Below are 23,237 nucleotides of genomic sequence, written 5' to 3'. Positions count from 1 at the left end.
GGGACGCGGTCATGGTCGTGGTGTTGGTGGAGCCTTTGGTGCAGGGAGAGGACGTGGCCGTTCTGCCACAGCTACACGTCCTACTGAACCTACTAACTCAGGTCCCAGTAGCCGCCAGAATCTACAGCGATATTTGGTCGGGCCTAATGCCGTTCTAAGGATGGTAAGGCCTGAGCAAGTACAGGCGCTAGTCAATTGGGTGGCCGACAGTGGATCCAGCACGTTAACATTATCTCCCACCCAGTCTTCTGCAGAAAGCGCACAGGTGGCGCCTGAAACCCATACCCATCAGTCTGTCACATCATCCCCGTGCATATCGGGGAACCTGTCTGAGCCTCAAGTCATGCAGCAGTCTCTTATGCTGTTTGAAGACTCTGCTGGCAGGGTTTCCCAATGGCATCCACCTAGCCCTTCCCCAGGGGTGGAAGACATAGAATGCACTGACGCACAACCACTTATGTTTCATGATGAGGACATGGGAATACCAACTCAGCACGTCTCTGATGATGACAAAACACAGGTGCCAACTGCTGCGTCTTTCTGCAGTGTGCAGACCGAAAAGGAGGTCAGGGAGGAAGACTGGGTGGAAGACGATGCAGGGGACGATGAGGTCCTAGACCCCACATGGAATGAAGGTTGTGCCACTGACTTTCAGAGTTCGGAGGAAGAGGCAGTGGTGAGACCGAGCCAACAGCGTAGCAAAAGAGGGAGCAGTGGGCAAAAGCAGAACACCCGCCGCCAAGAGAGTTCGACTGCTACTGGCCACCGCCACCTAGGACCGAGCACCCCAAAGGCAGCTTCAAGGAGTTCCCTAGCGTGGCAGTTCTTCATACAATGTGCTGACGACAAGACCCGAGTGGTTTGCACGCTGTGCCATCAGAGCCTGAAGCGAGGCATTAACATTCTGAACCTTAGCACAACCTGCATGACCAGGCATCTGCATGCAAAGCATGAACTGCAGAGGAGTAAACACCTTAAAAACAAGGAACTCACTCAGGCTCCCCCTGCTACCTCTTCTGCTGCTGCCTCGATCTCTTCCTCCGCCTCTGGAGGAACGTTGGCACCTGCCGCCCAGCAAACAGAGGATGTGCCACCAACAACACCACCTCCGTCACCAAGCATCTCCACCATGTCACACGGAAGCGTTCAGCTCTCCATCTCACAACCCTTTGAGAGAAAGCGTAAATTCCCACCTAGCCACCCTCGATCCCTTGACCTGAATGCCAGCATTTCTAAACTGCTGGCCTTTGAAATGCTGTCATTCAGGCTGGTGGAGACAGGCAGCTTCAAACAGCTCATGTCGCTTTCTGTCCCACAGTACGTCTTTCCCAGCCACCACTACTTCTCCAGGAGAGCCGTGCCCTCCCTGCACAACCAAGTATCGGATAAAATCAAGTGTGCACTGCGCAACGCCATCTGTGGCAAGGTCCACCTAACCACAGATAAGTGGACCAGTAAGTACGGCCAGGGACGCTATATCTCCCTAACTGCACACTGGGTAAATGCAGTGGCGGCTGGGCCCCAAGCGGAGAGCTGTTTGGCGCACGTCCTTCCGCCGCCAAGGATCGCAGGGCATCATTCTTTGCCTCCTGTTGCCTTCTCTTCCTACTCCTCTTCTACCACCTCCTCATCCGGTCAGTGACAGACCTTCACCACCAACTTCAGCACAGCCAGGGGTAAACGTCAGCAGGCCATTCTGAAACTGATGTGTTTGGGGGACAGGCCCCACACCGCGCAGGAGTTGTGGCGGGGTATAGAACAACAGACTGGCGAGTGGTTGCTGCCAGTGGGCCTCAAGCCCGGCCTGGTGGTGTGCGTTAATGGGCGAAATCTCGTTGCAGCTCTGGGACGAGCCGGTTTGACGCACATCCCTTGCCTGGCGCATGTGCTGAATTTGGTGGTGCAGAAATTCATTCACAACTACCCCGACATGTCTGAGCTGCAGCATAAAGTGCGGGCTGTCTGTGCGCGCTTCCGGCGTTCATATCCTGCCGCCGCTCGGCTGTCTGCTCTACAGCGTAAATTCGGCCTTCCCACTCACCGCCTCATATGCGACGTGCCCACCAGGTGGAACTCCACCTTGCACATGCTGGAGAGACTGTGCGAGCAGCAGCAGGCCATAGTGGAGTTTCAGCTGCAGCACGCATGGGTGAGTCGCACTGCGGAACAGCACCACTTCACCACCAATGACTGGGCCTCCATGCGAGACCTGTGTGCCCTGTTGCGTTGTTTCGAGTACTCCACCAACATGGTCAGTGGCGATGACGCCGTTATGAGCGTTACAATACCACTTCTATGTCGCCTTGAGAAAACACTTAGGGCGATGATGGAAGAGGATGTGGCCCAGGACGAGGAGGAGGAAGAGGGGTCATCTCTAACACTTTCAGGCCAGTCTTTTAGAAGTGGCTCAGAAAGAGGATTTTTGCAACAGCAGAGGCCAGGAACAAACTTGGCCAGCCAGGGCCCACTACTGGAGGACGAGGAGGAGGAGGATGAGGAGGAGGAGGTGGATGGGGATGAAGCATGTTCACAGCGGGGTGGTATCCAACGCAGCTCGGGCCCATCACTGGTGCGTGGCTGGGGGGGATACGGAGGACGCAGACGATACACCTCCCACAGAGGACAGCTTGTCCTTACCTCTGGGCAGCCTGGCACACATGAGCGACTACATGCTGCAGTGCCTGCGCAACGACTGCAGAGTTGCCCACATTTTAACGTGTGCTGACTACTGGGTGGCCACCCTGCTGGATCCCCGTTACAAAGACAATGTGCCGTCCTCAATTCCCTCACTGGAGCATGATCGGAAGATGCGCGACTACAGGCGCACGCTGGTAGACGCACTCCTGAGAGCATTCCCGACTGACGCCGGAGACAAGTGGAAGCACAAGTCGAAGGCAGGGGAGGAAAGAGGTCGCCAACGCAGCTGTGCCAGCGCCAGCACCTCAGAAGGCAGGGTTAGCATGGCCGACATGTGAAAAAGCTTTGTCACCTCGCCGCAACAACCGGCACCAACTGCTGATATGGAGCATGTTAGCAGGAGGCTGCATTTGAACAACATGGTGGAACAGTACCTGTGCACACGCCTACACGTACTGACTGATGGTTCTGCCCCATTCAACTTCTGGGTCTCCAAATTGTCCACATGGCCAGAGCTTGCCCTGTATGCCTTGGAGGTGCTGGCCTGCCCTGCAGCCAGTGTACTCTCTGAACGTGTATTTAGTACGGCAGGAGGCGTCATTACAGACAGACGCAGCCGTCTTTCCACAGCCAATGTGAACAAGCTCACGTTCATTAAAATGAACCAGGCTTGGATCCCTCAGGACTTATCTGTACCTTGTGCAGAATAGACATTTATACCACCATCAAACATACATTCTTGTACTCAAGTCAAGTGCAATGATTCTTTGTTTTCTTTTTTTTTATTTGTCCCAATATTTTGGGGGCAACCTACCCCAATAAAAAATAAAAAAAAACATTGTTGGCTACCTGTTCCTCCTCCATTGCTGCCTCCACCTACAACACCACATTCACCGCCTCCTCAACCTCCGACTCCATATCCACCTCCTCTGAGTTGCAGGTTAATAATTTGTAATTTTTTGTTATTTTATTTCATTTTAAGTTATTTCCCTATCCACATTTGTTTGCAGAGCAATTGCCATGCTCTTAAGCACATTTTACTACCTTTTACATCCCTCTAGCCTTTTCAAGGACTATTTTAGAGCCATTTTAATGCAAAAAAGTGCCAATTTTAGTGCCCTAAATTGAAAAAAATCTTATTTTCAATTGTCGGATGATATTTTACCATTTTTGGCGTATACAAACCCCTGCTGTGCCTGGGTGACAGGGGCCTAAATCTCTCAAAATCCTCTGTTCTATTGCTGGGTGACATGAACCCCCTTTTGCCGTGAATGAACCCTTGCTGTGCCTGGGTGACAGGGGCCTAAATCTCTCAAAATCCTCTGTTCTATTGCTGGGTGACATGAACCCCCTTTTGCCGTGAATGAACCCCTGCTCTGCATTGCTGACAGGGGCCAAAATCTCTCAAAATCCTCTGTTCTATTGCTGGGTGACATGATTCCACTTTTGCCGTAAATGAACCCCTGCTGAGTCTGGGTGACAAGGGCGTAAATCTCTCAAAATCCTCTGTTCTATTGCTGGGTGACAAGAACCCACTTTTGCCGTGAATGAACCCCTGCTGTGCCTGGGTGACATGGGCCTAAATCTCTCAAAATCCTCAGTTCTATTGCTGGGTGACAAGAACCCCCTTTTGCCGTGAATGAACCCCTGCTGTGCCTGGGTGACAGGGGCCTAAATCTCTCAAAATCCTCTGTTCGATTGCTGGGTGACATGAACCCCTGCTGTGCCTGGGTGACATGGGCCTAAATCTCTCAAAATCCTCTGTTATATTGTTGGGTGACATGAACCCCCTTTTGCCGTGAATGAACCCCTGCTCTGCATTGCTGACAGGGGCCTAAATCTCTCAAAATTCTTTGTTCTATTGCTGGGTGAGATGAACCCCCTTTTGCCGTGAATAAACCCCTGCTCTGCATTGCTGACAGGGGCCTAAATCTCTCAAAATCCTCTGTTCTATTGCTGGGTGACAAGAACCCACTTTTGCCGTGAATGAACCCCTGCTCTGCATTGCTGACAGGGAACTAAATTTAGTGAAAACATCTGTTACTGATCGGAAGATGCGCGACTATAAGCGCACGCTGCTGATGGCATTCCCGCCTGACAGCGGGGGCACAGTGGAAGCACAAGGCGAAGGCAGAGGAGGAGGAAAAGGTCGCCAATGCAGCTGGGGCACCACCAGCACCTGAGAAGGCAGGGTTAGCATGGCCAAAATGTGGAAAAGCTTTGTCAGCCTTGGAGGTGCTGACCTGCCCTGCAGCCAGTGTATAGTGTGAACGTGTGTTTAGTATGGCAGAGAGCATTATCACAGGCCGCAGCCAATGTGGACAAGCTTACGTTTATTAAAATGAACCAGGCATGGATCCCACAGGACTTGTCCGTACCTTGTGCAGAATAGACATTTATACCAGCCTCAACCATCCATTCTTGTACTCAAGTGCACTTATTCTTAGTTTTATTTTGTTATATGTCCCAATATTTTTGGGGATACCACAATTTAAAAATAAAAAAAAGCACACAAATCAGTGTTGGCTACCTATTCCTCCTTCACCGCCGCTTCCACCTACACCGCCACGTCAACCTACACCGCCACATACACCCATCCACCGCCTCCTCAACCTCCTACTCCTAGATCCAGATTGTTATTTTTAATTTTTCTGTATTTTATGTTATTTTAAGTCATTTTGCAGCGTACTCAAGTTGTGTGCAATAGGTGTTTCTGGGTGATGTAGTGCAATATACACTAACCTGGTACGGCTGACTCTCTGCAAGGGCAGGTATAGGTAGAAATAGTTCGTGACGCCAGTGCCAAGTAAACGGTGGCACGCCGTTTGCAGATGCAGGAATAAATTGAGGAAACGTAGCTTTAAAACAGAACTCCAACTTTAGTAGTTTTGCAAGCAGAGACAATATTGGAAATGCAGTTCCTAAGCATACAGTCGATTTTGCAATTCGGTCGATGCAGGCAATTCAGTTATAGCAGGGTGATTACAGAGTGTTGAACACAGGACTTGCAGCACAGGAGCTTGCACTCTAATTCTGTCTGATCCCAGAATACAGCAATTCTTCACCAAGGCCCATTAACCTAGTTCTGGCTTTATATCCTTGGCTATAGCTTTAATCAGTACCTCCTCTGTCTTTCTGAGTACCTCTTGCTTTCCTGATCTTTGCCTCTGTCTCTCTCAGCTTCTGGACACTTCCTCAGGCTCTAGAAACTTCTGAGCTGTGGTCTAGACTGACTTTTGCTTCCCTGTCTGGGCCTTATATAAACTAGGGCTCCCTAGCTCCCTCTAGCGACTAGAAGCTGGAATGACACCCCTGCAGGCCTGTACATGCAAGTTTCATAGTAACAGGGAAACACATAGCATTGCATTACATGACATTTTATAAAACTGACATATACCAACTTCTCCATAATTAGGAGGGACGACAGCACACCAAGTGACACTTTGGTAGTGACGGGTATTACAGTTCCCGTACACTACATACCCCACTGCTTTAAGCTGAGTACGACCTCGTACTCCATCATGGGTCGCCCAACTGGAATCTCTACCTGAAATAGAAAATAGAGACATGCAGGCATACATACATGTAATTCATCTGCATTTACATTTACATCAGGTCTAATTGGCAAAAGTGAAGGGTAGTGACAAGGGGCGTCGTTCTCTTCTCTCAGGATAGTGAATGGAACGGGGGCGCTGACCTGGCACAGCGTAACATTATAACCAGGATAGTCCATGACAATGAATAAGTCCATAATAGAACAGCAAAATAACGGAACTACCCAGGAGTTTCCCGTGGGTGTATCACAGGCAAGGGCTCACGTGGAGGAGTCCATTCTTGCGCACAAATGTCAAGTAAGGTATTGCCCGTGGCAACTGTTTGGGAGGAGACACCACCAGAATAATCAAAGTCTCCTAAACGGACTGGTGGGCGTCCCCTGGTCATCCGGGTAGACCTTCTCAACACAGGGGTCTCCTCTTCCCTTAGCAACGAGGTAGAAGGGAGAGGAGCAACAGGAGGGTCTCCATCCGTGAGACCTCGGTCAGGAACAACTGGAACAACAGGAACAACTGGAACAACAATATCCATGAGAGGGGGAACTGGATCCGGAGCATCTTGAACCGGCTCTTCTGGAGGTGAAGCTACAGTAGGTGCCGGAGCAGGCACCAGCAAGTTCAACCAAGGTGTCAGAAGCCAATGCATGGGATCCGCGTCATACCTCAGATTACTAACAGCCTGCATAGGATCCTCGGGCTGTATTGCTGACTCTGACACAGGATATTCAGATCCAGAACTCTCGTCACTAGATTCTGGTGTCAGGCAGAGCTTTAACCGGTTTCGGTGTACAATTTGGGATCCCTTGCCTTCCCGGGTGATCTCATAAGTGTGAGTTCCAACATTTGGGATTGCAGTGACAACATAAGGACTTCGCTCCCACTTACTGTCCAATTTGCTGGTACGACGGTTATTCTTTAACCATACCACGGCCCCTATGGTCAAGGGTTCTGCATGGGCTGCCTGATCATAGTCTCTCTGCTGTCGGTCTCTAGCAAAGTCCATACGTTCCTGAACGATGGCTTTGGCTGCATCCAATCGCCTTTGGTGCTCAGCAACCCAGTCGGTGTTAGGTAATGGGTTAATGCAATCAGGCACATGTATGTCCAATGAATGATCAGCAGGCAATGTCCCTTGGCGCCCAAACATCAAGTAAAAAGGGGTATACCCGGTGGAACAATGTATGGTATGATTGTATGTGAACATGAGCTGTGGCAACAGACTGGGCCAATCTCCTCTGTTTTCAGGAGGCACGGCCCTCAGCATCTCTATCAAGGTCTGATTCATTTTTTCACATAATCCGTTACCTTGAGGATGGTAGGCCGTCGTCCGGATCTTCTTACAGTTGTGTAAGCGGCACAGTTCATGGAACAGATGGGACTCAAAAGCAGGTCCTTGATCGGTGAGGATCTTTTCCGGACATCCATAGGGCAGGAGGAAGTGCTTCCAGAACATTTCGGCTGTAGTCTTGGCTGTCTGGTCTCTCACAGGCACTGCTACAACAAACTTTGTGAAATGATCAATAATAGTCATGGCATAAGCATACCCTGAGCGACTAGGCTCCAGTTTTACATGGTCGATGGCGACAAGTTCAAGAGGACGGGTACTTACAATGGGTCTCAGTGGTGCCCTCTGATCATGGTGCTCACTTCGTTTCAAGGCACAGGCTACACACTCTCGACACCACTTCTCCATGTCTTCTCTCATGCCTACCCAGTAAAACCGCTGGCGGATAGTAGCCTCAGTTTTTTGGACCCCAAAGTGACCGGATTGATTGTGGTACATCTCCAACACCATACCTGCATCTAGTCGGGGTATGAGAATCTGGTGCACTCTCTCGTTGGACACTGGGTCTAGGCTTCTCCGTAGCAATAGGCCCTTTTGTATGAAGAGTTGATGGCGCTGTCTCCACAGTTTGATGAGCTCAGGATCTGCACTCTTACGCCGAATCCTCTCAGGGGCTCTGCCACTAGTAATGAAGTCCAACAACTCACCCAGCACTCTACTTTCAGACTGTAGTTTCACCCACCTTTCTTCTTTAGGATCAGGCCTACTGGAGGGTGAAGGAACTGCAGCTCTGTTATTGGTAGCTCGAGCCTGATCCTGTTGAGCAAATTTGTTATAGAAAGCCGGCATCTCTACATCTTCCCAAGCATCTCGTACATCATCAGGAGCTGTCTCTGTGGGAAGTCTGGATAAAGCATCAGCATTATCATTAGTGCGTCCAGCACGATACTTTACAGAGAAATTATAGTTGGCAAGGCGAGAGGCCCATCTCTGCTCCAAGGCCCCCAATTTAGCTGTATTTAGATGCGCCAGAGGGTTATTGTCCGTGAATGCAATGAACGGGGTGGCGGCTAGATAATCCTTGAATTTTTCTGTCACCGCCCACACTAATGCCAGGAACTCTAGTTTGAAGGAACTATAATTCTGGTCATTTTTCTCAGCTCCTTTCAGGGAGCGACTTGCATATGCTATCACTCTCTCTTTTCCCTCTTGGATCTGGGCTAACACAGCTCCCAGGCCTCGCTTGCTAGCATCAGTATAGAGATGGAAGGGCTTGCTATAATCTGGATAACCTAACACTGGAGGCTCGGTCAGTTTCTTTTTTAGCAATTGGAACGCTATCTCTCTTTTCTCATTCCACTCAATGGGCACAGGAGTTCTAGGGCTTTTCTTGGGTTGCCCCCTCAAGAGTTCCTGGATAGGATCAGCTATTTGAGCAAAATGGGGGATAAAACGTCTATAGTAGCCGGCAAAATCAAGGAAACTCCTCACCTCTTTGACGGTAGTAGGAACCGGCCAATTACGGACAGCTGCTAATTTATCAGGGTCAGGTTGCACTCCCTCTCCGCTTACTACATGCCCCAGGTATCTTACTGCAGGTTTGAGCAGGTGACACTTGGATGGCTTTACTTTCAAGCCATATTTGATAAGGATTTCAAATACTTCTGCCAAATGTTTCAGATGGTCTTCATATGTTTTTGAGTACACAATGACGTCATCTAGATACAGCAGCACTGTTTCGAAGTTTTTGTGACCCAAACACCGCTCCATTAGTCTCTGGAAAGTTCCTGGGGCATTACATAGCCCGAACGGCATACAATTGAATTCGAACAGGCCCATGGGAGTAGTGAAGGCAGTCTTTTCTCTATCTGCAGGGGCCATGGGTACTTGCCAGTAGCCACTGGTCAAGTCCAATGTGGAGAAATAGGCAGAGGAGCCCAGAGCAGTTAGTGACTCCTCAATGCGGGGCAGTGGGTATGCATCTTTGTGGGTTATTTGATTAATTTTCCTATAATCCACACAGAAACGGATACCACCGTCCTTCTTCTTTACAAGGACCAGGGGTGCAGCCCACGGACTACGGCTGTCCCGGATTACATTAGAGTCCTTCATCTCTTGGATCATTTCCTTTACAGTCTGATATGAAGTAGGCGGTAAAGGTCGGTATCTCTCCTTGATAGGAGGATGAGAGCCAGTAGGTATGGTGTGTTGTATGGCACTCACCTCTCCATAATCAGTGGCATGCTTACTGAAGGCCTGGTGGTGCTCCTTGACAAGCTGTATAATCCCTTCTTGTTGCCGTTGGGGGGTATTCTCGTCCCCGACATGGAGCTCTTCCCACCAGGGCACTTGTGGCTGGGTCACCGGCGAACATCTGCTGTCTGCAGCTGGCGGCTTTTCTGTCACTGGAAGACGAATGATGTCTTGGAAGGACACCTGGGACAGCTGGGCAACAGGGCAATGCTTAGTAAGCGCAACAGGATGATTACTCAGATTAATCAGACGGACAGGTACTTTACCTTGGGAGACGTTCACCAGGCACTTGGCAGCTCTCACATAAGGGTAATCCTCCATCTGGATTGGTTCCACCAGGGCTGGATAATCTCGGCCTTCGACTCCCAGGACAGCACGACACCACAAAAGAGTTTGAGAATTAGGAGGCAAAGTCACAGGCTTAATATCACGGATCCTGGCAGTACAAATTTCTCCTTTCCCATTAGCAAACCTCTGCTGGGCACTTAACACAGTGATAGTCTTTTGAATCACCCTCCTGGATGCAGAGGAAGCAGTGGGCAAAGTCTGATGTAATACAGCAAGTATTTCTGAATAACAGTTTTTGAAGACATTGGTGCCTAGAATGACAGGATGTCCTCCTCTGTCACCGGCCTGCACTACGATCACTCCCTGTTGAGGCAGGGTGACTTCTCCCACCTGCAGGGTGGGTTCCCAGTATCCATGAACCTTTACTGGTTTGCCATTGCTGGCGATAATTTCCACCCAGGATTCAGGCGGTTGGGTCAACTGGTTGGTGTCCCAGAACTTTTCAAATGCAGGCAGCTGAATAGTAGTGACCTGAGACCCAGTATCTAATAGGGCTTCAAAGGGGATCCCGTTGATCTCTATATTGATTTTAGGATGGGATCCTACATAACGTGGCATCCAATTTGGATCCTCTGGACCTAGTGTTCTACCTCCCGAGGGTTGGTCCTCAGCCTCAGGGGTTGCCCGTTTAACTGCCAGCACGTGAATTCTGTGTGTCCCAGCTTTTTGCAGTATGTACACACGGGCTTCTTACGACCGCTATTACGCCTCCCAGGATCCCTGGGGTGAGTCTCTTGGTATGGAGGTGGGAACGGCCTAGGAGGTGACAGGAATTCTTCATCTAGCATTATGGGTTTTTCCCATTCCTCTATTTTTCTGCACACTTTCTCTAGACTTTTAGTGAGGTGATTTACTTGCTCTGTCAGCATGGCAATAGTATCAGTAGCTGACACTTGAACAGCTTGGCCGGCCTCAGCTCGGTTAGTGATAAGTGGTTTCACCCTGCAGGCTGATGACTCAGATAGGGCGCTCAACTCAGGAGATACTGTGGACCCCAGAATTTTTATAGCCAGTTCTTTAAAGTCCAGAAAGGCACTGTTAGGGTGCTGGGCGGACAGCATCTTTAACTGGGTCCTTATTTGTTCACTAGACACCCCGTTGATAAATTGTTCCCTCAGGGTCTGGTCCCGGTTATCAGCCTCTTTGGGATCTATCTGGATTACAGCCCCTAAAGCCTCCTGAAGTGATAGGGCATAGTCACGGAGGGACTCACCGGACTTCTGTTTCTTGCCAAAGAAGTGCATCTTTATCTCTGAGGCAGTCCTAGTTTCTAAAGTGGCTCTGAGGCGGGTGAAGATCTGTTCTAAAGTACTCCGCTCAGTAGCAGGCCAGGATAACACTTCCCTGCGGGCAGCTCCCTCCAGCTGCGCCAGCAGGATCTCCATTTGCTGGTCAGCATTTATAGGGTACAGTCGGAATAGTGCCAGCAACTTTTCTTTAAAGTCCCTTAGGGTATGGGTCTCTCCCCTGTAGCGGGGGAACCATGGGGCCCCGAAATAGTAGGGCATGGTAAAGGGCATCATGCTAGGGGCTGTAGGATGATCAGGAGCCGCAAGCTCTCCTGGGGCCGGCTGCTCAGGCACTCCTGGCTCTGACATGGTAGTCTATTGAGAGGTGGCCGCTGGCGACTAAAGGGGCCGGTACACTCCCCTTCCCTCCGGTTACAAGTGCTTACCGGTATCGCTGGTCTTGCGCAGGCCAAGTCTCGCGAGGTTCCGGACGTCCTGAGCACCCGATGACGTAGAAGAAGCAGGGCCGCGGCGGTGCGATGATGACGAGGGGCGGGATTCTCTGTGTCTTTGCAGGGATCCGCCCACGAAGGTCCTCAGCAGCGCGGGAAACTTTACTCCAGGCAGCCGGTGGCCATCTTTAGCAAAACGCTGTCCATTCACTGACAGCAAGCAGGATTGTAAAAAGTCCACAAAACCACACTCCAATGCGGCGATTTTCTTCCTCTGGGTAGCGCAACACTGCACAGCGCTTTTTAGAGTTTTTTGGTACACTTTGGGTATGATTTTCAGTCCACAAAGTCCACTTGAATAAAACAGGCAAATTGTCACTTTGGTCACAGGGCAACTGTATAAGGCACAAAGTTCACGCTTCTTGCACTAGAAAGCGTGCGAATCCTGTTCGTGGAACGCCAAAAGAGAGGTGCAGCGTACTCAAGTTGTGTGCAATAGGTGTTTCTGGGTGATGTAGTGCAATAAACACTAACCTGGTACGGCTGACTCTCTGCAAGGGCAGGTATAGGTAGAAATAGTTCGTGACGCCAGTGCCAAGTAAACGGTGGCACGCCGTTTGCAGATGCAGGAATAAATTGAGGAAACGTAGCTTTAAAACAGAACTCCAACTTTAGTAGTTTTGCAAGCAGAGACAATATTGGAAATGCAGTTCCTAAGCATACAGTCGATTTTGCAATTCGGTCGATGCAGGCAATTCAGTTATAGCAGGGTGATTACAGAGTGTTGAACACAGGACTTGCAGCACAGGAGCTTGCACTCTAATTCTGTCTGATCCCGGAATACAGCAATTCTTCACCAAGGCCCATTAACCTAGTTCTGGCTTTATATCCTTGGCTATAGCTTTAATCAGTACCTCCTCTGTCTTTCTGAGTACCTCTTGCTTTCCTGATCTTTGCCTCTGTCTCTCTCAGCTTCTGGACACTTCCTCAGGCTCTAGAAACTTCTGAGCTGTGGTCTAGACCAGTGTTTCCCAACCAGTGTGCCTCCAACTGTTGCAAAACTACAACTCCCAGAATGCCTGGACAGCCTTTGGCTGTGCGGGCATGCTGGGAGTTGTAGTTTTGCAACAGCTGGAGGCACACTGGTTGGGAAACACTGGTCTAGACTGACTTTTGCTTCCCTGTCTGAGCCTTATATAAACTAGGGCTCCCTAGCTCCCTCTAGCGACTAGAAGCTGGAATGACACCCCTGCAGGCCTGTACATGCAAGTTTCATAGTAACAGGGAAACACATAGCATTGCATTACATGACATTTTATAAAACTGACATATACCAACTTCTCCATAATTAGGAGGGACGACAGCACACCAAGTGACACTTTGGTAGTGACGGGTATTACAGTTCCCGTACACTACAATTTCCCTATCCACATTTGTTTGCAGAACAGTGGTCATGCTCTTAAGCACATTTTGATGCCTTTTGAAGCCCTCTAGCCCTTTCCAGGCCTATTTTAGAGCCATTTTAGTGCCCAAATGTTCGGGTCACCATTGACTTCAATGGGGTTCGGGGTCAAGTTCAGGTCAAGTTCGGGTCCCGAACACAAATTTTTTTTTTCAAGTTCGGCCAAACCTGCCGAACCCGAACATCCAGGTGTCCGCTCAACTCTATTTTTAACCCTTGAGAGCACAGTTATTCTTGATGTTGAGGCAGCAACTTTTTTTTCTGTTTTTGCATTTGAAAGCCATCATTTTTTTAGCTTTATGTCGACATGTATGGTGGCTCGCAGGATGAGTTGTAGTTTTTTAAATGGCACAGATTTGGGATACATATAATATATTGATAAAAATGTGTACATTTTAAGGGGGAAATTGAAATAACACTGATTCTACATTTTTTGGGGGGTATTTAGGTTTCTTAGTATGTATAGCTTTATTACTCTGGGTGTGATGATCAAGAGATGTATTGTTCTTTTTGTGTGTCAGGGACACTGAGAGGGATAACAGTTACGAACCAATGATGTGTTCCTTTCGACCTATGGTTTACTTGGTAGACCCTACAGGGAAATTTCCCAGTGGGACGATACCCAGGGGCTGCTCAAGCACCCCCTCATTGCCATAGCCTAGGTTCATAACAATATGATGGTCTCAGGAAATACCCTCCTGAATTCAACTGTATAGTTATCCTTTGGACAGTGATAAAGTTGAATACTGCGTCTGGGCGGAAGTATTTTGTGCTGCACTGTGGTATTTAGTTCTACTGGGGTGGTATTTTGTGCTGTAAAATATTGCTGGTCCCGCCTACTTCTTTGTCCCTTCTTGGATTTGTCCTTTCTTTGGATTTGCCTACAACATGGGGTCACTTTTAGGTTTTTTTCCAGGGCCACTTTAAGTTCCCGCTCCGCCCTTGACTTGGTTTGTTTTGCCACCAAAACTTTGTCTGATGGTATTGTTGCTTGACGGTTGTGTTTCAGTCTGGAAGACCCTTCCCACGTAACTTCCATTTTTTATCTCAAAACTGCAAACTGTGTACTTTTTTAAGTTTACTTTTTGCAGTTGATTACATAAGGCATTGGATATTCAGTAGATATTGATATAGCATAGTGGGGAGAATTGACATCTTGGAAGTGGAAATTTTACCCGCCAAGAACGGGGGATTTTAGTATATGATTGCATCTTTTGCTAGATGATGTGGAGGAAGGTTTTAAAGTTTTTGTTAAATAGAGCAAGAAGTAGGCAGAGTTATGGTACATTCAAACGACCGTATGTATTTTGGGTCCATGGTCCACATTTGAGGCAAAGAATAGGACATGATCTATCTATTGCAGAATGGACATATGGATGTGGATGTTTTCTGTGTACTTTATGTATCCGTCTATTCTGCAAAAAATAGAACATGTCCTATTTTTGGCTGCAAATGCAGACCACAAACCCACTGAAGTCAATGGGTCTGCAAAAAATGAACATCATACTGATGTCATCCATATGTTCTGGATCTGCATTTTGCAGACCACAAAATACATACGGTCTTATGAATGCACCCTCATGGAGATTCCAAAATATTTTAAGCAGCAGGGTAGTGGAATTTAGTGGACAGATTTTGTCAGGTTTTGTGTGGGAATCCTATGCTGAGAATTTCGATTTTTTTTCTTATTAACTTTATAGTATGGTAGGTTGCTGAATCTGTTTAGGGTATCTTAGCAGGGTCATTTAATATTAGGAGCACATTGTCTGCATATAAACCTATTTTGTGTTCTGCGTGTCCTACTTTCAAACCTTTGATATGGGTGTCTGTTCAAATATATTTGGTCAGATACTCTATGGACTCTATATGTGGTCAGGGACTCTAAAGAAGGGGATCTGTCAGCTCCAAAGCACGCCCCAAACTAGAGTAAACAGTGTACAGTGTAAGTGACACTGAGTCTGATTATGTAATTTTTATCATCATACTCAAATTACGAAGCTATGATCCCGTAAACCAGCTGCAAAATGCACTGAGAGGACTCCTCTTCAAGTCCTATCCATTATGTGCGTGAGCTCATGAGTCCTCTCAATGCATTTTAGTGGTTTGTGGGAGCACAATGTCAGAAAGCCAATTTGAAGATAAAAATTATGAAGTATGTAGATAAAAATTTTATAACCGGACTTGTCACTTAACACCGCTTAATCTACTTTTGGGGTGTTTCAGAGCTGACAGATTCCCTTTAAGGAGAAATTATGGGGAAGAGGAGCCTCTCCTTCCTGGTTCCATTACTGATACTACATGGATCTCAAGGAAACCCAGAAGAACAGACTGTACCAGAGGGGTTAGAATAAAAAGCGATTATGGCTGATTTAATATAGCCACTAAAGCCAAATTTATCTAAGACAAATTAAAGGGGTTATCTGGGTTCAGAGCTGAACCCGGACACATCCCCCTTTTTCCCCCAAACAGCCACTCTGACGTGAGCATCGGAACATTTCATGCTCTCCCTAACCCCGCGCTGTATTGCCGTACCGGGCTATGCTAGGCGGAGGCTTCCCCCTAGCAGTGAGCCTGATCAGGGGCGTAGCTATAGGCTCATGGGCCCTGGTGCAAGAGTTTAGCTTGGGCCCCCCATCCCTCATTGCTTTGTGGCCAGGGGAAGGGAAGCACATTGCCTTCCTGCTGCCTGAGGCAAAAATTGAAACTGCACCCCCCACCATGCCAAATTCTTGACCTAACACCTACCCTCCAGCCAGAGGTGTAACTTGACCAGCATGTACCTTCTATAAAACAGGTGTCTTCTCATGTGGTACAAGGGTCTTTGGGCCCCTCAGGCTCCTGGGCCCGGTAGCGACTGCTACCTCTGCACCCCCTATAGCTACGCCCCTGAGCCTGATGACATCATGCCCATTAGTGCCAGTGACGTCACCGGTAACACTGCTAGGTAGAAGTCTCTGCCTAGCAGTGTAAAAATGTGAACAACAAAGCCCTTGCCCTGCGTGATACAGTGCAGAGCAAGGGAGAGCATCGGAGCATGAAATGCTCTGATGCTCATGTCAGAGAGGCTGAGCGGGGAAGAAGGGGATATATCTGGGTTCAGTTCTGAACCCAGACAACCTCTTTAAAGATATTCCCAATGAACACTGACAAAACCTATCAAATGCATCCAAAGTGAGGAGCAGAGAAAGCGTTCTGAGGAATTCTGTGCATTGAACAGGATTAATAATTCTGCGGGTACCAGCGAGAGGTTGTCTGCTACATACAAATCCCACTTGGTATTGGTAAGCCAAGATGGGTAGAATGTTATGTAGTCTACTTGCTATTATTTTACCATATATGTTTACATTGATGTTCAACAGAAATATAGGGTGAACATTTGCTGGTGTAGCTTGGTCTTTAAAAACATCCCCAGGGTTTGGGGCTGCGTGTTAACGCCTCCATTCACTGCTATGGGACTTCTGAAAATAGCCCTGCATGGCTTTCTCTCCATTCACAGCGAGGCCTCGTTCTTGACCTGCACCTTTCAGACATTTGTGGCATATGCTATTGATATGCCATAAATGTCCAGATAGGACAACCCCTTTATGGGTTAAGATAAGTTAGGGTTGCTAACCCTACTAACATTTTTGCACATTAAACAACATAATCTTCAGTAAATACAGACTTTTTGCCTAGAGTTTGACTTAAACATGAACATCAGTTCTTCTTGTGCCTAAATAAAAATGAAAAAGTCATCTTTCCATTTCTTGATAATGAGACATGAAAGGGGTTGTCTCATCTTGCTGTCTTCACATCGAGATCAGACTAGGTACCACCTGTAGGTGAGACTTACAGAAGAAGAGTAGATTATTTTGCTCTGCTGTTTGTGTAGATCCCATTCACTACAATGGGAGTTACGGAAACAGCAGAGCGCCGGCTCGTTCAGCTGTTTCCGTAAGCCCGGCCACATAGGGCCAAGCGCTTAGTCCCATCTCACCATGGAAATGGTGAGATAAGACAACCCTTTTAAGAATTTCTTGCTAACACTATTCTCAGTGTAGATTTATTACCATCTTTTATTATAATAATTGTTTTTTCTTTACTTTCTTTACTTTCTTTGTTCAGGAAGACCCATTGCAGAGAGAAGGACATATCCGCTGGGCAGAAGGTTTTATAATTGTATATGACATAACTGACAGAGGAAGCTTTGAAGACGTCATGACTTTTAAGAATCTGTTAGATGAAGTAAAGAAACCAAAAAATGTCACATTTATTCTAGTGGGAAATAAAGCAGATCTTGGTCACTCTCGTCAAGTTAGCACAGAAGAAGGTGAGAAACTAGCAACAGAACTGGCATGTGCTTTCTATGAGTGCTCAGCCTGCACTGGGGAGGGGAATATCACAGAGGTGTTTTATGAGCTTTGTCGTGAAATAAGAAGGCGGAAAATGATTCAAGGAAAGACCAGAAGAAGAAGCTCAACCACTCACGTTAAACAAGCTATTAATAAAATGTTAACCAAAATCAGCAGCTGAAAACAAAAGAAAGATTATGGAGGAAGCAGCTCTTGTATTCTGTTTAATGACAAGCGCAGTATCCATGTAAATGACCTCTTTCTACACTGTAAATAACTAATTATACTGTACATCTATGTGCCGTGTCCTCCATCACTGCTATAAGTGCCAGCAATTATATGCACATTACTGATTGCTTGTTTTATCTACCCAGTCACCCTAAGGGGGCGTCTAGATTGGATGTATTTTTAGTGTAAAATTCACAAGGAACCTGCTGCAAAGTCTGCATGAGTTATATGAGCTTGCTGTAGATTTGAGCAGAGTGTGTAGTCTGCAACAGAAATTGACATACTGTGGATTTAAAATCTGCACCGCATGTCAAGTTATGAGTTTATTCATTGTGGACGCTCTCCAAAGCATGTCAGTGAGATGTTTGAAAATCTCACTTTGTAGCACTGTAAAATACAGATTTTCCTCATGAAAATCCATAGTGTAAAATCTGCACCTGTAGCCATTTCCTAAAACTGGCAGTAAACATTAAAGCAGGGGCATAACTACCATAGTGTCAGACCATGCGACTGCTATGGGGCTCTGGGCAAGAAGGACCCAGTCTTAGTAGGGATTATCTCCTCTTCTACTGGAGGTGAAAACTTGATCAGGACTCTAAAGGAACAACTTTTAGAAAATGAGGCAGTGGAAAAATGGCCCAAGGGTCATTGAAAAGGGTTTAGGCAGAAACCCTTCTGTCCTGTGTGGGGGGCCTGGTTTGATCCTTGCTATGGGGCCCTTACTTCTCTATGTACGCCACTGCATTAAAGGCCAGTCGAATTATCCAGCCAAATATGTATGGAGGCCTTCCAGATCAAGCAATTCGATTTTAACATGCCCAATTCTTTTAGTTTATCTCAGGGAGCTACGGTCATCATCCATATCAGATTGGTGGATGTCCGACCCCCCACACCACCACCAATCAGCTGTGGGCAGACGGCGGTGTAGAAAACTATACAGTGGATGGAGCTAGCAGCAGAAGGCTCCGTACACTGTTTAGCGGTGGTGTCAGATTACTGAGCTGCAGTATGTTGGCGCCAGAAACTATACTGTGTACAGTGCCTTCCACACACAGTGTAGTTTCTGGTGGTAGCGGCTGGCTTAAAAGCGTGCAAGGTATTGAACGCCTGCTGATATGATATTGATTAACTATCCTGAGGATAGGACATCAGTATCCAAATATTGGAAAACCCCTTTAGGATGCGCTTACTGCAGAACACAATGTGTGATCTTCATTTCTCACATTTAACAGCAAATATAAGTGTTCAATGAGACAATTGCAGCCTTTCTATGTTTTCAAGTATTAGGTCACTTCTTATTTGCTATGACCAGACATTTAGTGCATGACCCCTATTTCTCAATATATCATTACTAATAAATTCAATCATTAGATGAAATTCTACCCGTAAATGTGTTTCTTTATTTCAAAGGTTTACCATTCCCACTGTGAAATCAGTTGTACCAACTAGAACCTCGGAAGGCAGGGGCTATTAATTAACTTATTTCCTATTGTTTCAGATGACTTTTATATTTACATGTATTTAAAAGGGAAAGAGTCAAGCTTAAATGGTCGCTAACTTTTCACACAACTATACATAAATCTTTAGTATAAGCAACTATAACAAACTATGTAATATGTCTTATCCTAGAAAAATATAGGTATATAAGAATAGGGAGAACTAAATATAGGAATATTTACTTCTCATGATATCAGCTCTTTACTTCCCCTCCTCGATAATTGCTTTACTGTTTAAAAAATGCTTTAAATCAGTCTTCAGGTGGACAAGCTCTGCTGAAGTATTATATTACACATGTCAATAAAAGTTTATGGAGTGGTGAGGGGGAGGAGTGAGCAGGAGCATTAGTGAGTCGAAACACTAAAAAGACTGCACAGCTACATAAGAAGTTTATATCTCAGCAAAAGTGCTACATTTACAACCATACAGGTCAGTACTTCTCTGTAATGGCTTGAGTCTGCTTCTGAGTGAGTAAGAGAAGGTTAGGATGCAGATTATCGTCCACTTTCAGTGTGCAGTGGATGGAAGCTGGTTTCCACCCACCATCTCTGGGAGAACTGCAAACTAGACATTCTCCTTGCACAGAGGAAAACTGCAAAAAGTTGCCATATACATGTCATATAATGGTCGGAACAGACACCGTGCAATTGATTAATGCAGGGTTTGTTGAAAGGTTAGGTGCATTTTACATCTTACTCAATTCTATATAAGGAATTAGTTTGCAACATATTTTTTATAGTTTTTCATTATATTTGTTATTGTACAGTCGGTGTAAAGCGATTTTTGAGATTAAAACATATAAAAGATCTCATTGAGTCTCCCAGCAAGTTTCACCACATGTAAAAGTGTCTTCGGGGAAAGTTTGTCAACAAAAATGACACCTATCATTTCATTAGTCTGTAACTAAAGGTGACCATACAGATTAGACAGCAGTTTGTTGATGATTGAACAGCAGTTGAACACACAGTCATCTGGTGAACGTTCTGTCTGCAGACACGGCTGAACATATTTAGTCCATATTGGCCGTCACAGTTGCTCAAACTGCCCATACATGTTCAATGAAACTGGGCGATGGACGAAAGATCTTTCTGGGAACCTTCTTTCAAAGAGAGTTCGTTCATCTGGCTATCGAACGAAAGTATTAAACATGGCCAACTTCTTTTCCGACAATAATAGTCTGTCATCTGTCAGCTAAAAGGATTGTTTATTGTTAAATATCACCAAAACTCCCCTGCTTTGATCAAATTTAGACTAATGGGTATGGCCACCTTTACTCATTAAAAAACTCTGCACCTATCAATCAAGCCAGGTCACAACTAATTATAATTGTGGTCCACAGATTAGTATGATACAAACCACCGATCCTACCCAACATGTGAATAAATCATTGATTGGAGCTTGGTCCAGTAACCACATTTAATAGACCCACAAGGCTCGTTGCTTAGAAACAGTAAACCATAACAAATCATTTTCAATTGATTTTTTTTTTTCTCTATATACAGTAAGGAACAGAAGTATTTGAACACCTGCGATTTTGCAAGTTCTCCCACTTAGAATTCATGGAGGGGTCTGAAATTCACATTGTAGGTGCATTCCTACTCTGAGTGACAGAATAAAAAAAAAAAAACAGGAAATCACATTGTATGATTTTTAAAGAATTTATTTGTCTTGCACTGCTGAACATAAGTATTTGAACACCTGAGAAACAGCAAGAATTCTGGCTCTCAAAGATCTGTTACTGTGCCTTTAAAAAGTCCACCTCTACTCCACTTATTAATCTAACTTAGTATCACCGGTCTGAGCTTTTTAAAGACCCCTGTCCACCCCACAGTTAGTAAGACGCCAACTACTACCATGGGCAAGGCCAAAGAGCTGTCAAAAGACACCAGAGACAAAATTGTGGATCTCCACAGGGCTGGAAAGGGCTACGGGGTAATTGCCAAGCAGCTTGGTGAAAATAGATCAACTTTTGGAGCAATTGTTAGAAAATGGAAGAGGTTAAAGATGACTGTCAGTCTCCCTCGGACTGGGGCTCCATGCAAGATCTCACCTCGAGGGGTATCGCTGATGATAAGAAAGGTGAGCCCAGAACTACAAGGGAGGAGCTGGTCACCGACATGAAGAGAGCTGGGACCACAGTTTCAAAGGTCACTGTCGGTAGAACACTACGCCGTCATGGTTTCAAATCATGCATTGCACGGAAGGTTCCCCTGTTCAAGTCATCACATGTCCAGGCCCGTCTGAAGTTTGCCAATGACCATCTGGATGATCCAGAGGAGGCATGGGAAAAAGTCATGTGGTCAGATGAGACTAAAGTAGAACTTTTTGGTCTAAACTTCACTCGTCGTGTTTGGAGGAAAAAGAAGGATGAGTTGCATCCCAAGAACACCATCCCTACTGTGAAGCATGGGGGTGGTAACCTCATGCTTTTCGGGTGCTTTGCTGCGAAGAGGACAGGAGGAATACACTGTATTAAGGAGAGGATGAATGGGGTAATTTATTGTGAGATTTTAAGCAACAACCTCCTTCCCTCAGTCAGAGCATTGAAGATGGGTCGTGGCTGTGTCTTCCAACATAACAACGACCTGAGCACACAGCCAGGATAACCAAGGAGTGGCTCCGTAAGAAGCATATCAAAGTTCTGGAGTGGCCTAGCCAGTCTCCAGACCTAAATCCAATAGAACATCTTTGGAGGGAGCTGAAACTCCGTGTTGCTCAGCGACAGCCCCAAAACCTGACAGATCTAGAGGAGATCTGTGTGGAGGAGTGGGCAAAAATCCCTGTTGCAGTGTGTGCAAACCTGGTCAAGAACTACAGGTAACATTTCACCTCTGTAATTGCAAACAAAGGCTTCTGTACCAAATATTAACACTGATTTTCTCAGGTCTTCAAATACTTATGTTCAGCAGTGCAAGACAAATAAAATGTTTAAAATTCATATAATGGGATTTCCTGATTTTTATTTTTTTATTCTGTCTCTGAGTGGGAATGCACCTACAATGTGAATTTCAGACCCCTCCATGATTTCTAAGTTGGAGAACTTGCAAAATCGCAGGGTGTTCAAATACTTCTGTTCCTCACTGTACACAGTAATTGAAAGTAGAGACTTACTGTAAGCATGGCTAGCAAACAGAAAACACTGGCTTGCCTTCTGTTTTTCAGGAAAGGCTTATTGATTTCTGCTTGTTCTCATTGGTGTTGTACTATACTATACTATGCTTTACTATACTTCGGGTAATATTATGTAAAACAAATAGTCACAAGACAAAATGATATAGAATTTAAACATTGTGCAGTAATATAACTACCTTGATTTAAAATTTAAGGGGGTTTTCACTAACATACATTCAGCAAAAGTGTCAGATATCCAAAAATATAACTAATTCAATTTATTTTCAGTATATGTTTCTTTTCACAGTTATTCTTTTATCAGATGTCCATGCTACTCTCTTTTTTAAGAAAATCTATTACTGGTGGTAACGTTCGCCAGTGGAACTTAAATAATTTGGTCACACATGTGGACTTCTCATCCTTGCACAGTGCTGGCTGTCCCTGGATTCATCCCTGCACAGCTCTCACTAGCACAGTAGCATTTCAGGTTATTGTGGGGAAAGTGGTGCCACAGCAGTCAATAAGCAGCCCTCCCTATATAGTCTGGTACTATAGATAAAGGACAGTTTTATTTATTTATTTATTCTTAAAATAATATTGAATGTGTATTATATTTATTATATACTAGCAGAAAGACCCGGCTTAGCACGGGTATATTGCATCTATATTATTTTATGTTTCCGTGTGTCGTAAAAAGATATCCACAGTTTCCCCCATAACAGTGACCTCTACAGTACCTGCCCCTTTAACAATGACCTCCACAGTGCCCGCCCCTTTAACATTGACCTCCACAGTGTCTGCCCCTTTAACATTGTAAAAGTAAAAAAGTATTGAGGCACTCAGGTTGAGA

The 23,237-nt window shown here is 46.0% G+C and overlaps 1 protein-coding gene across 3 annotated transcripts in view; it reads left to right on the top strand.

The window, feature by feature from the left end:
* The window catches only part of RERG (RAS like estrogen regulated growth inhibitor), an 81,327-nt gene extending 62,956 nt beyond the window's left edge, over nucleotides 1–18,371 (top strand). For all 3 annotated transcript variants that reach the window (XM_040435100.1, XM_040435083.1, XM_040435091.1), the window contains exon 5: nucleotides 17,325–18,371. In XM_040435100.1, the coding sequence (XP_040291034.1) occupies nucleotides 17,325–17,732 (408 nt within the window). In that variant the 3' untranslated portion in view covers nucleotides 17,733–18,371. The remainder of the gene's footprint in view (nucleotides 1–17,324) is intronic.
* The last annotated feature ends 4,866 nt before the right edge of the window (nucleotides 18,372–23,237 follow it).

The sequence above is a fragment of the Bufo bufo genome, chromosome 1 (genome assembly GCF_905171765.1).
Source record: "Bufo bufo chromosome 1, aBufBuf1.1, whole genome shotgun sequence".
Lineage (NCBI taxonomy): Eukaryota > Metazoa > Chordata > Amphibia > Anura > Bufonidae > Bufo > Bufo bufo.
Note: the sequence above shows the minus strand (reverse complement) of the source record. Positions and strands in the feature narration are given on the sequence as shown.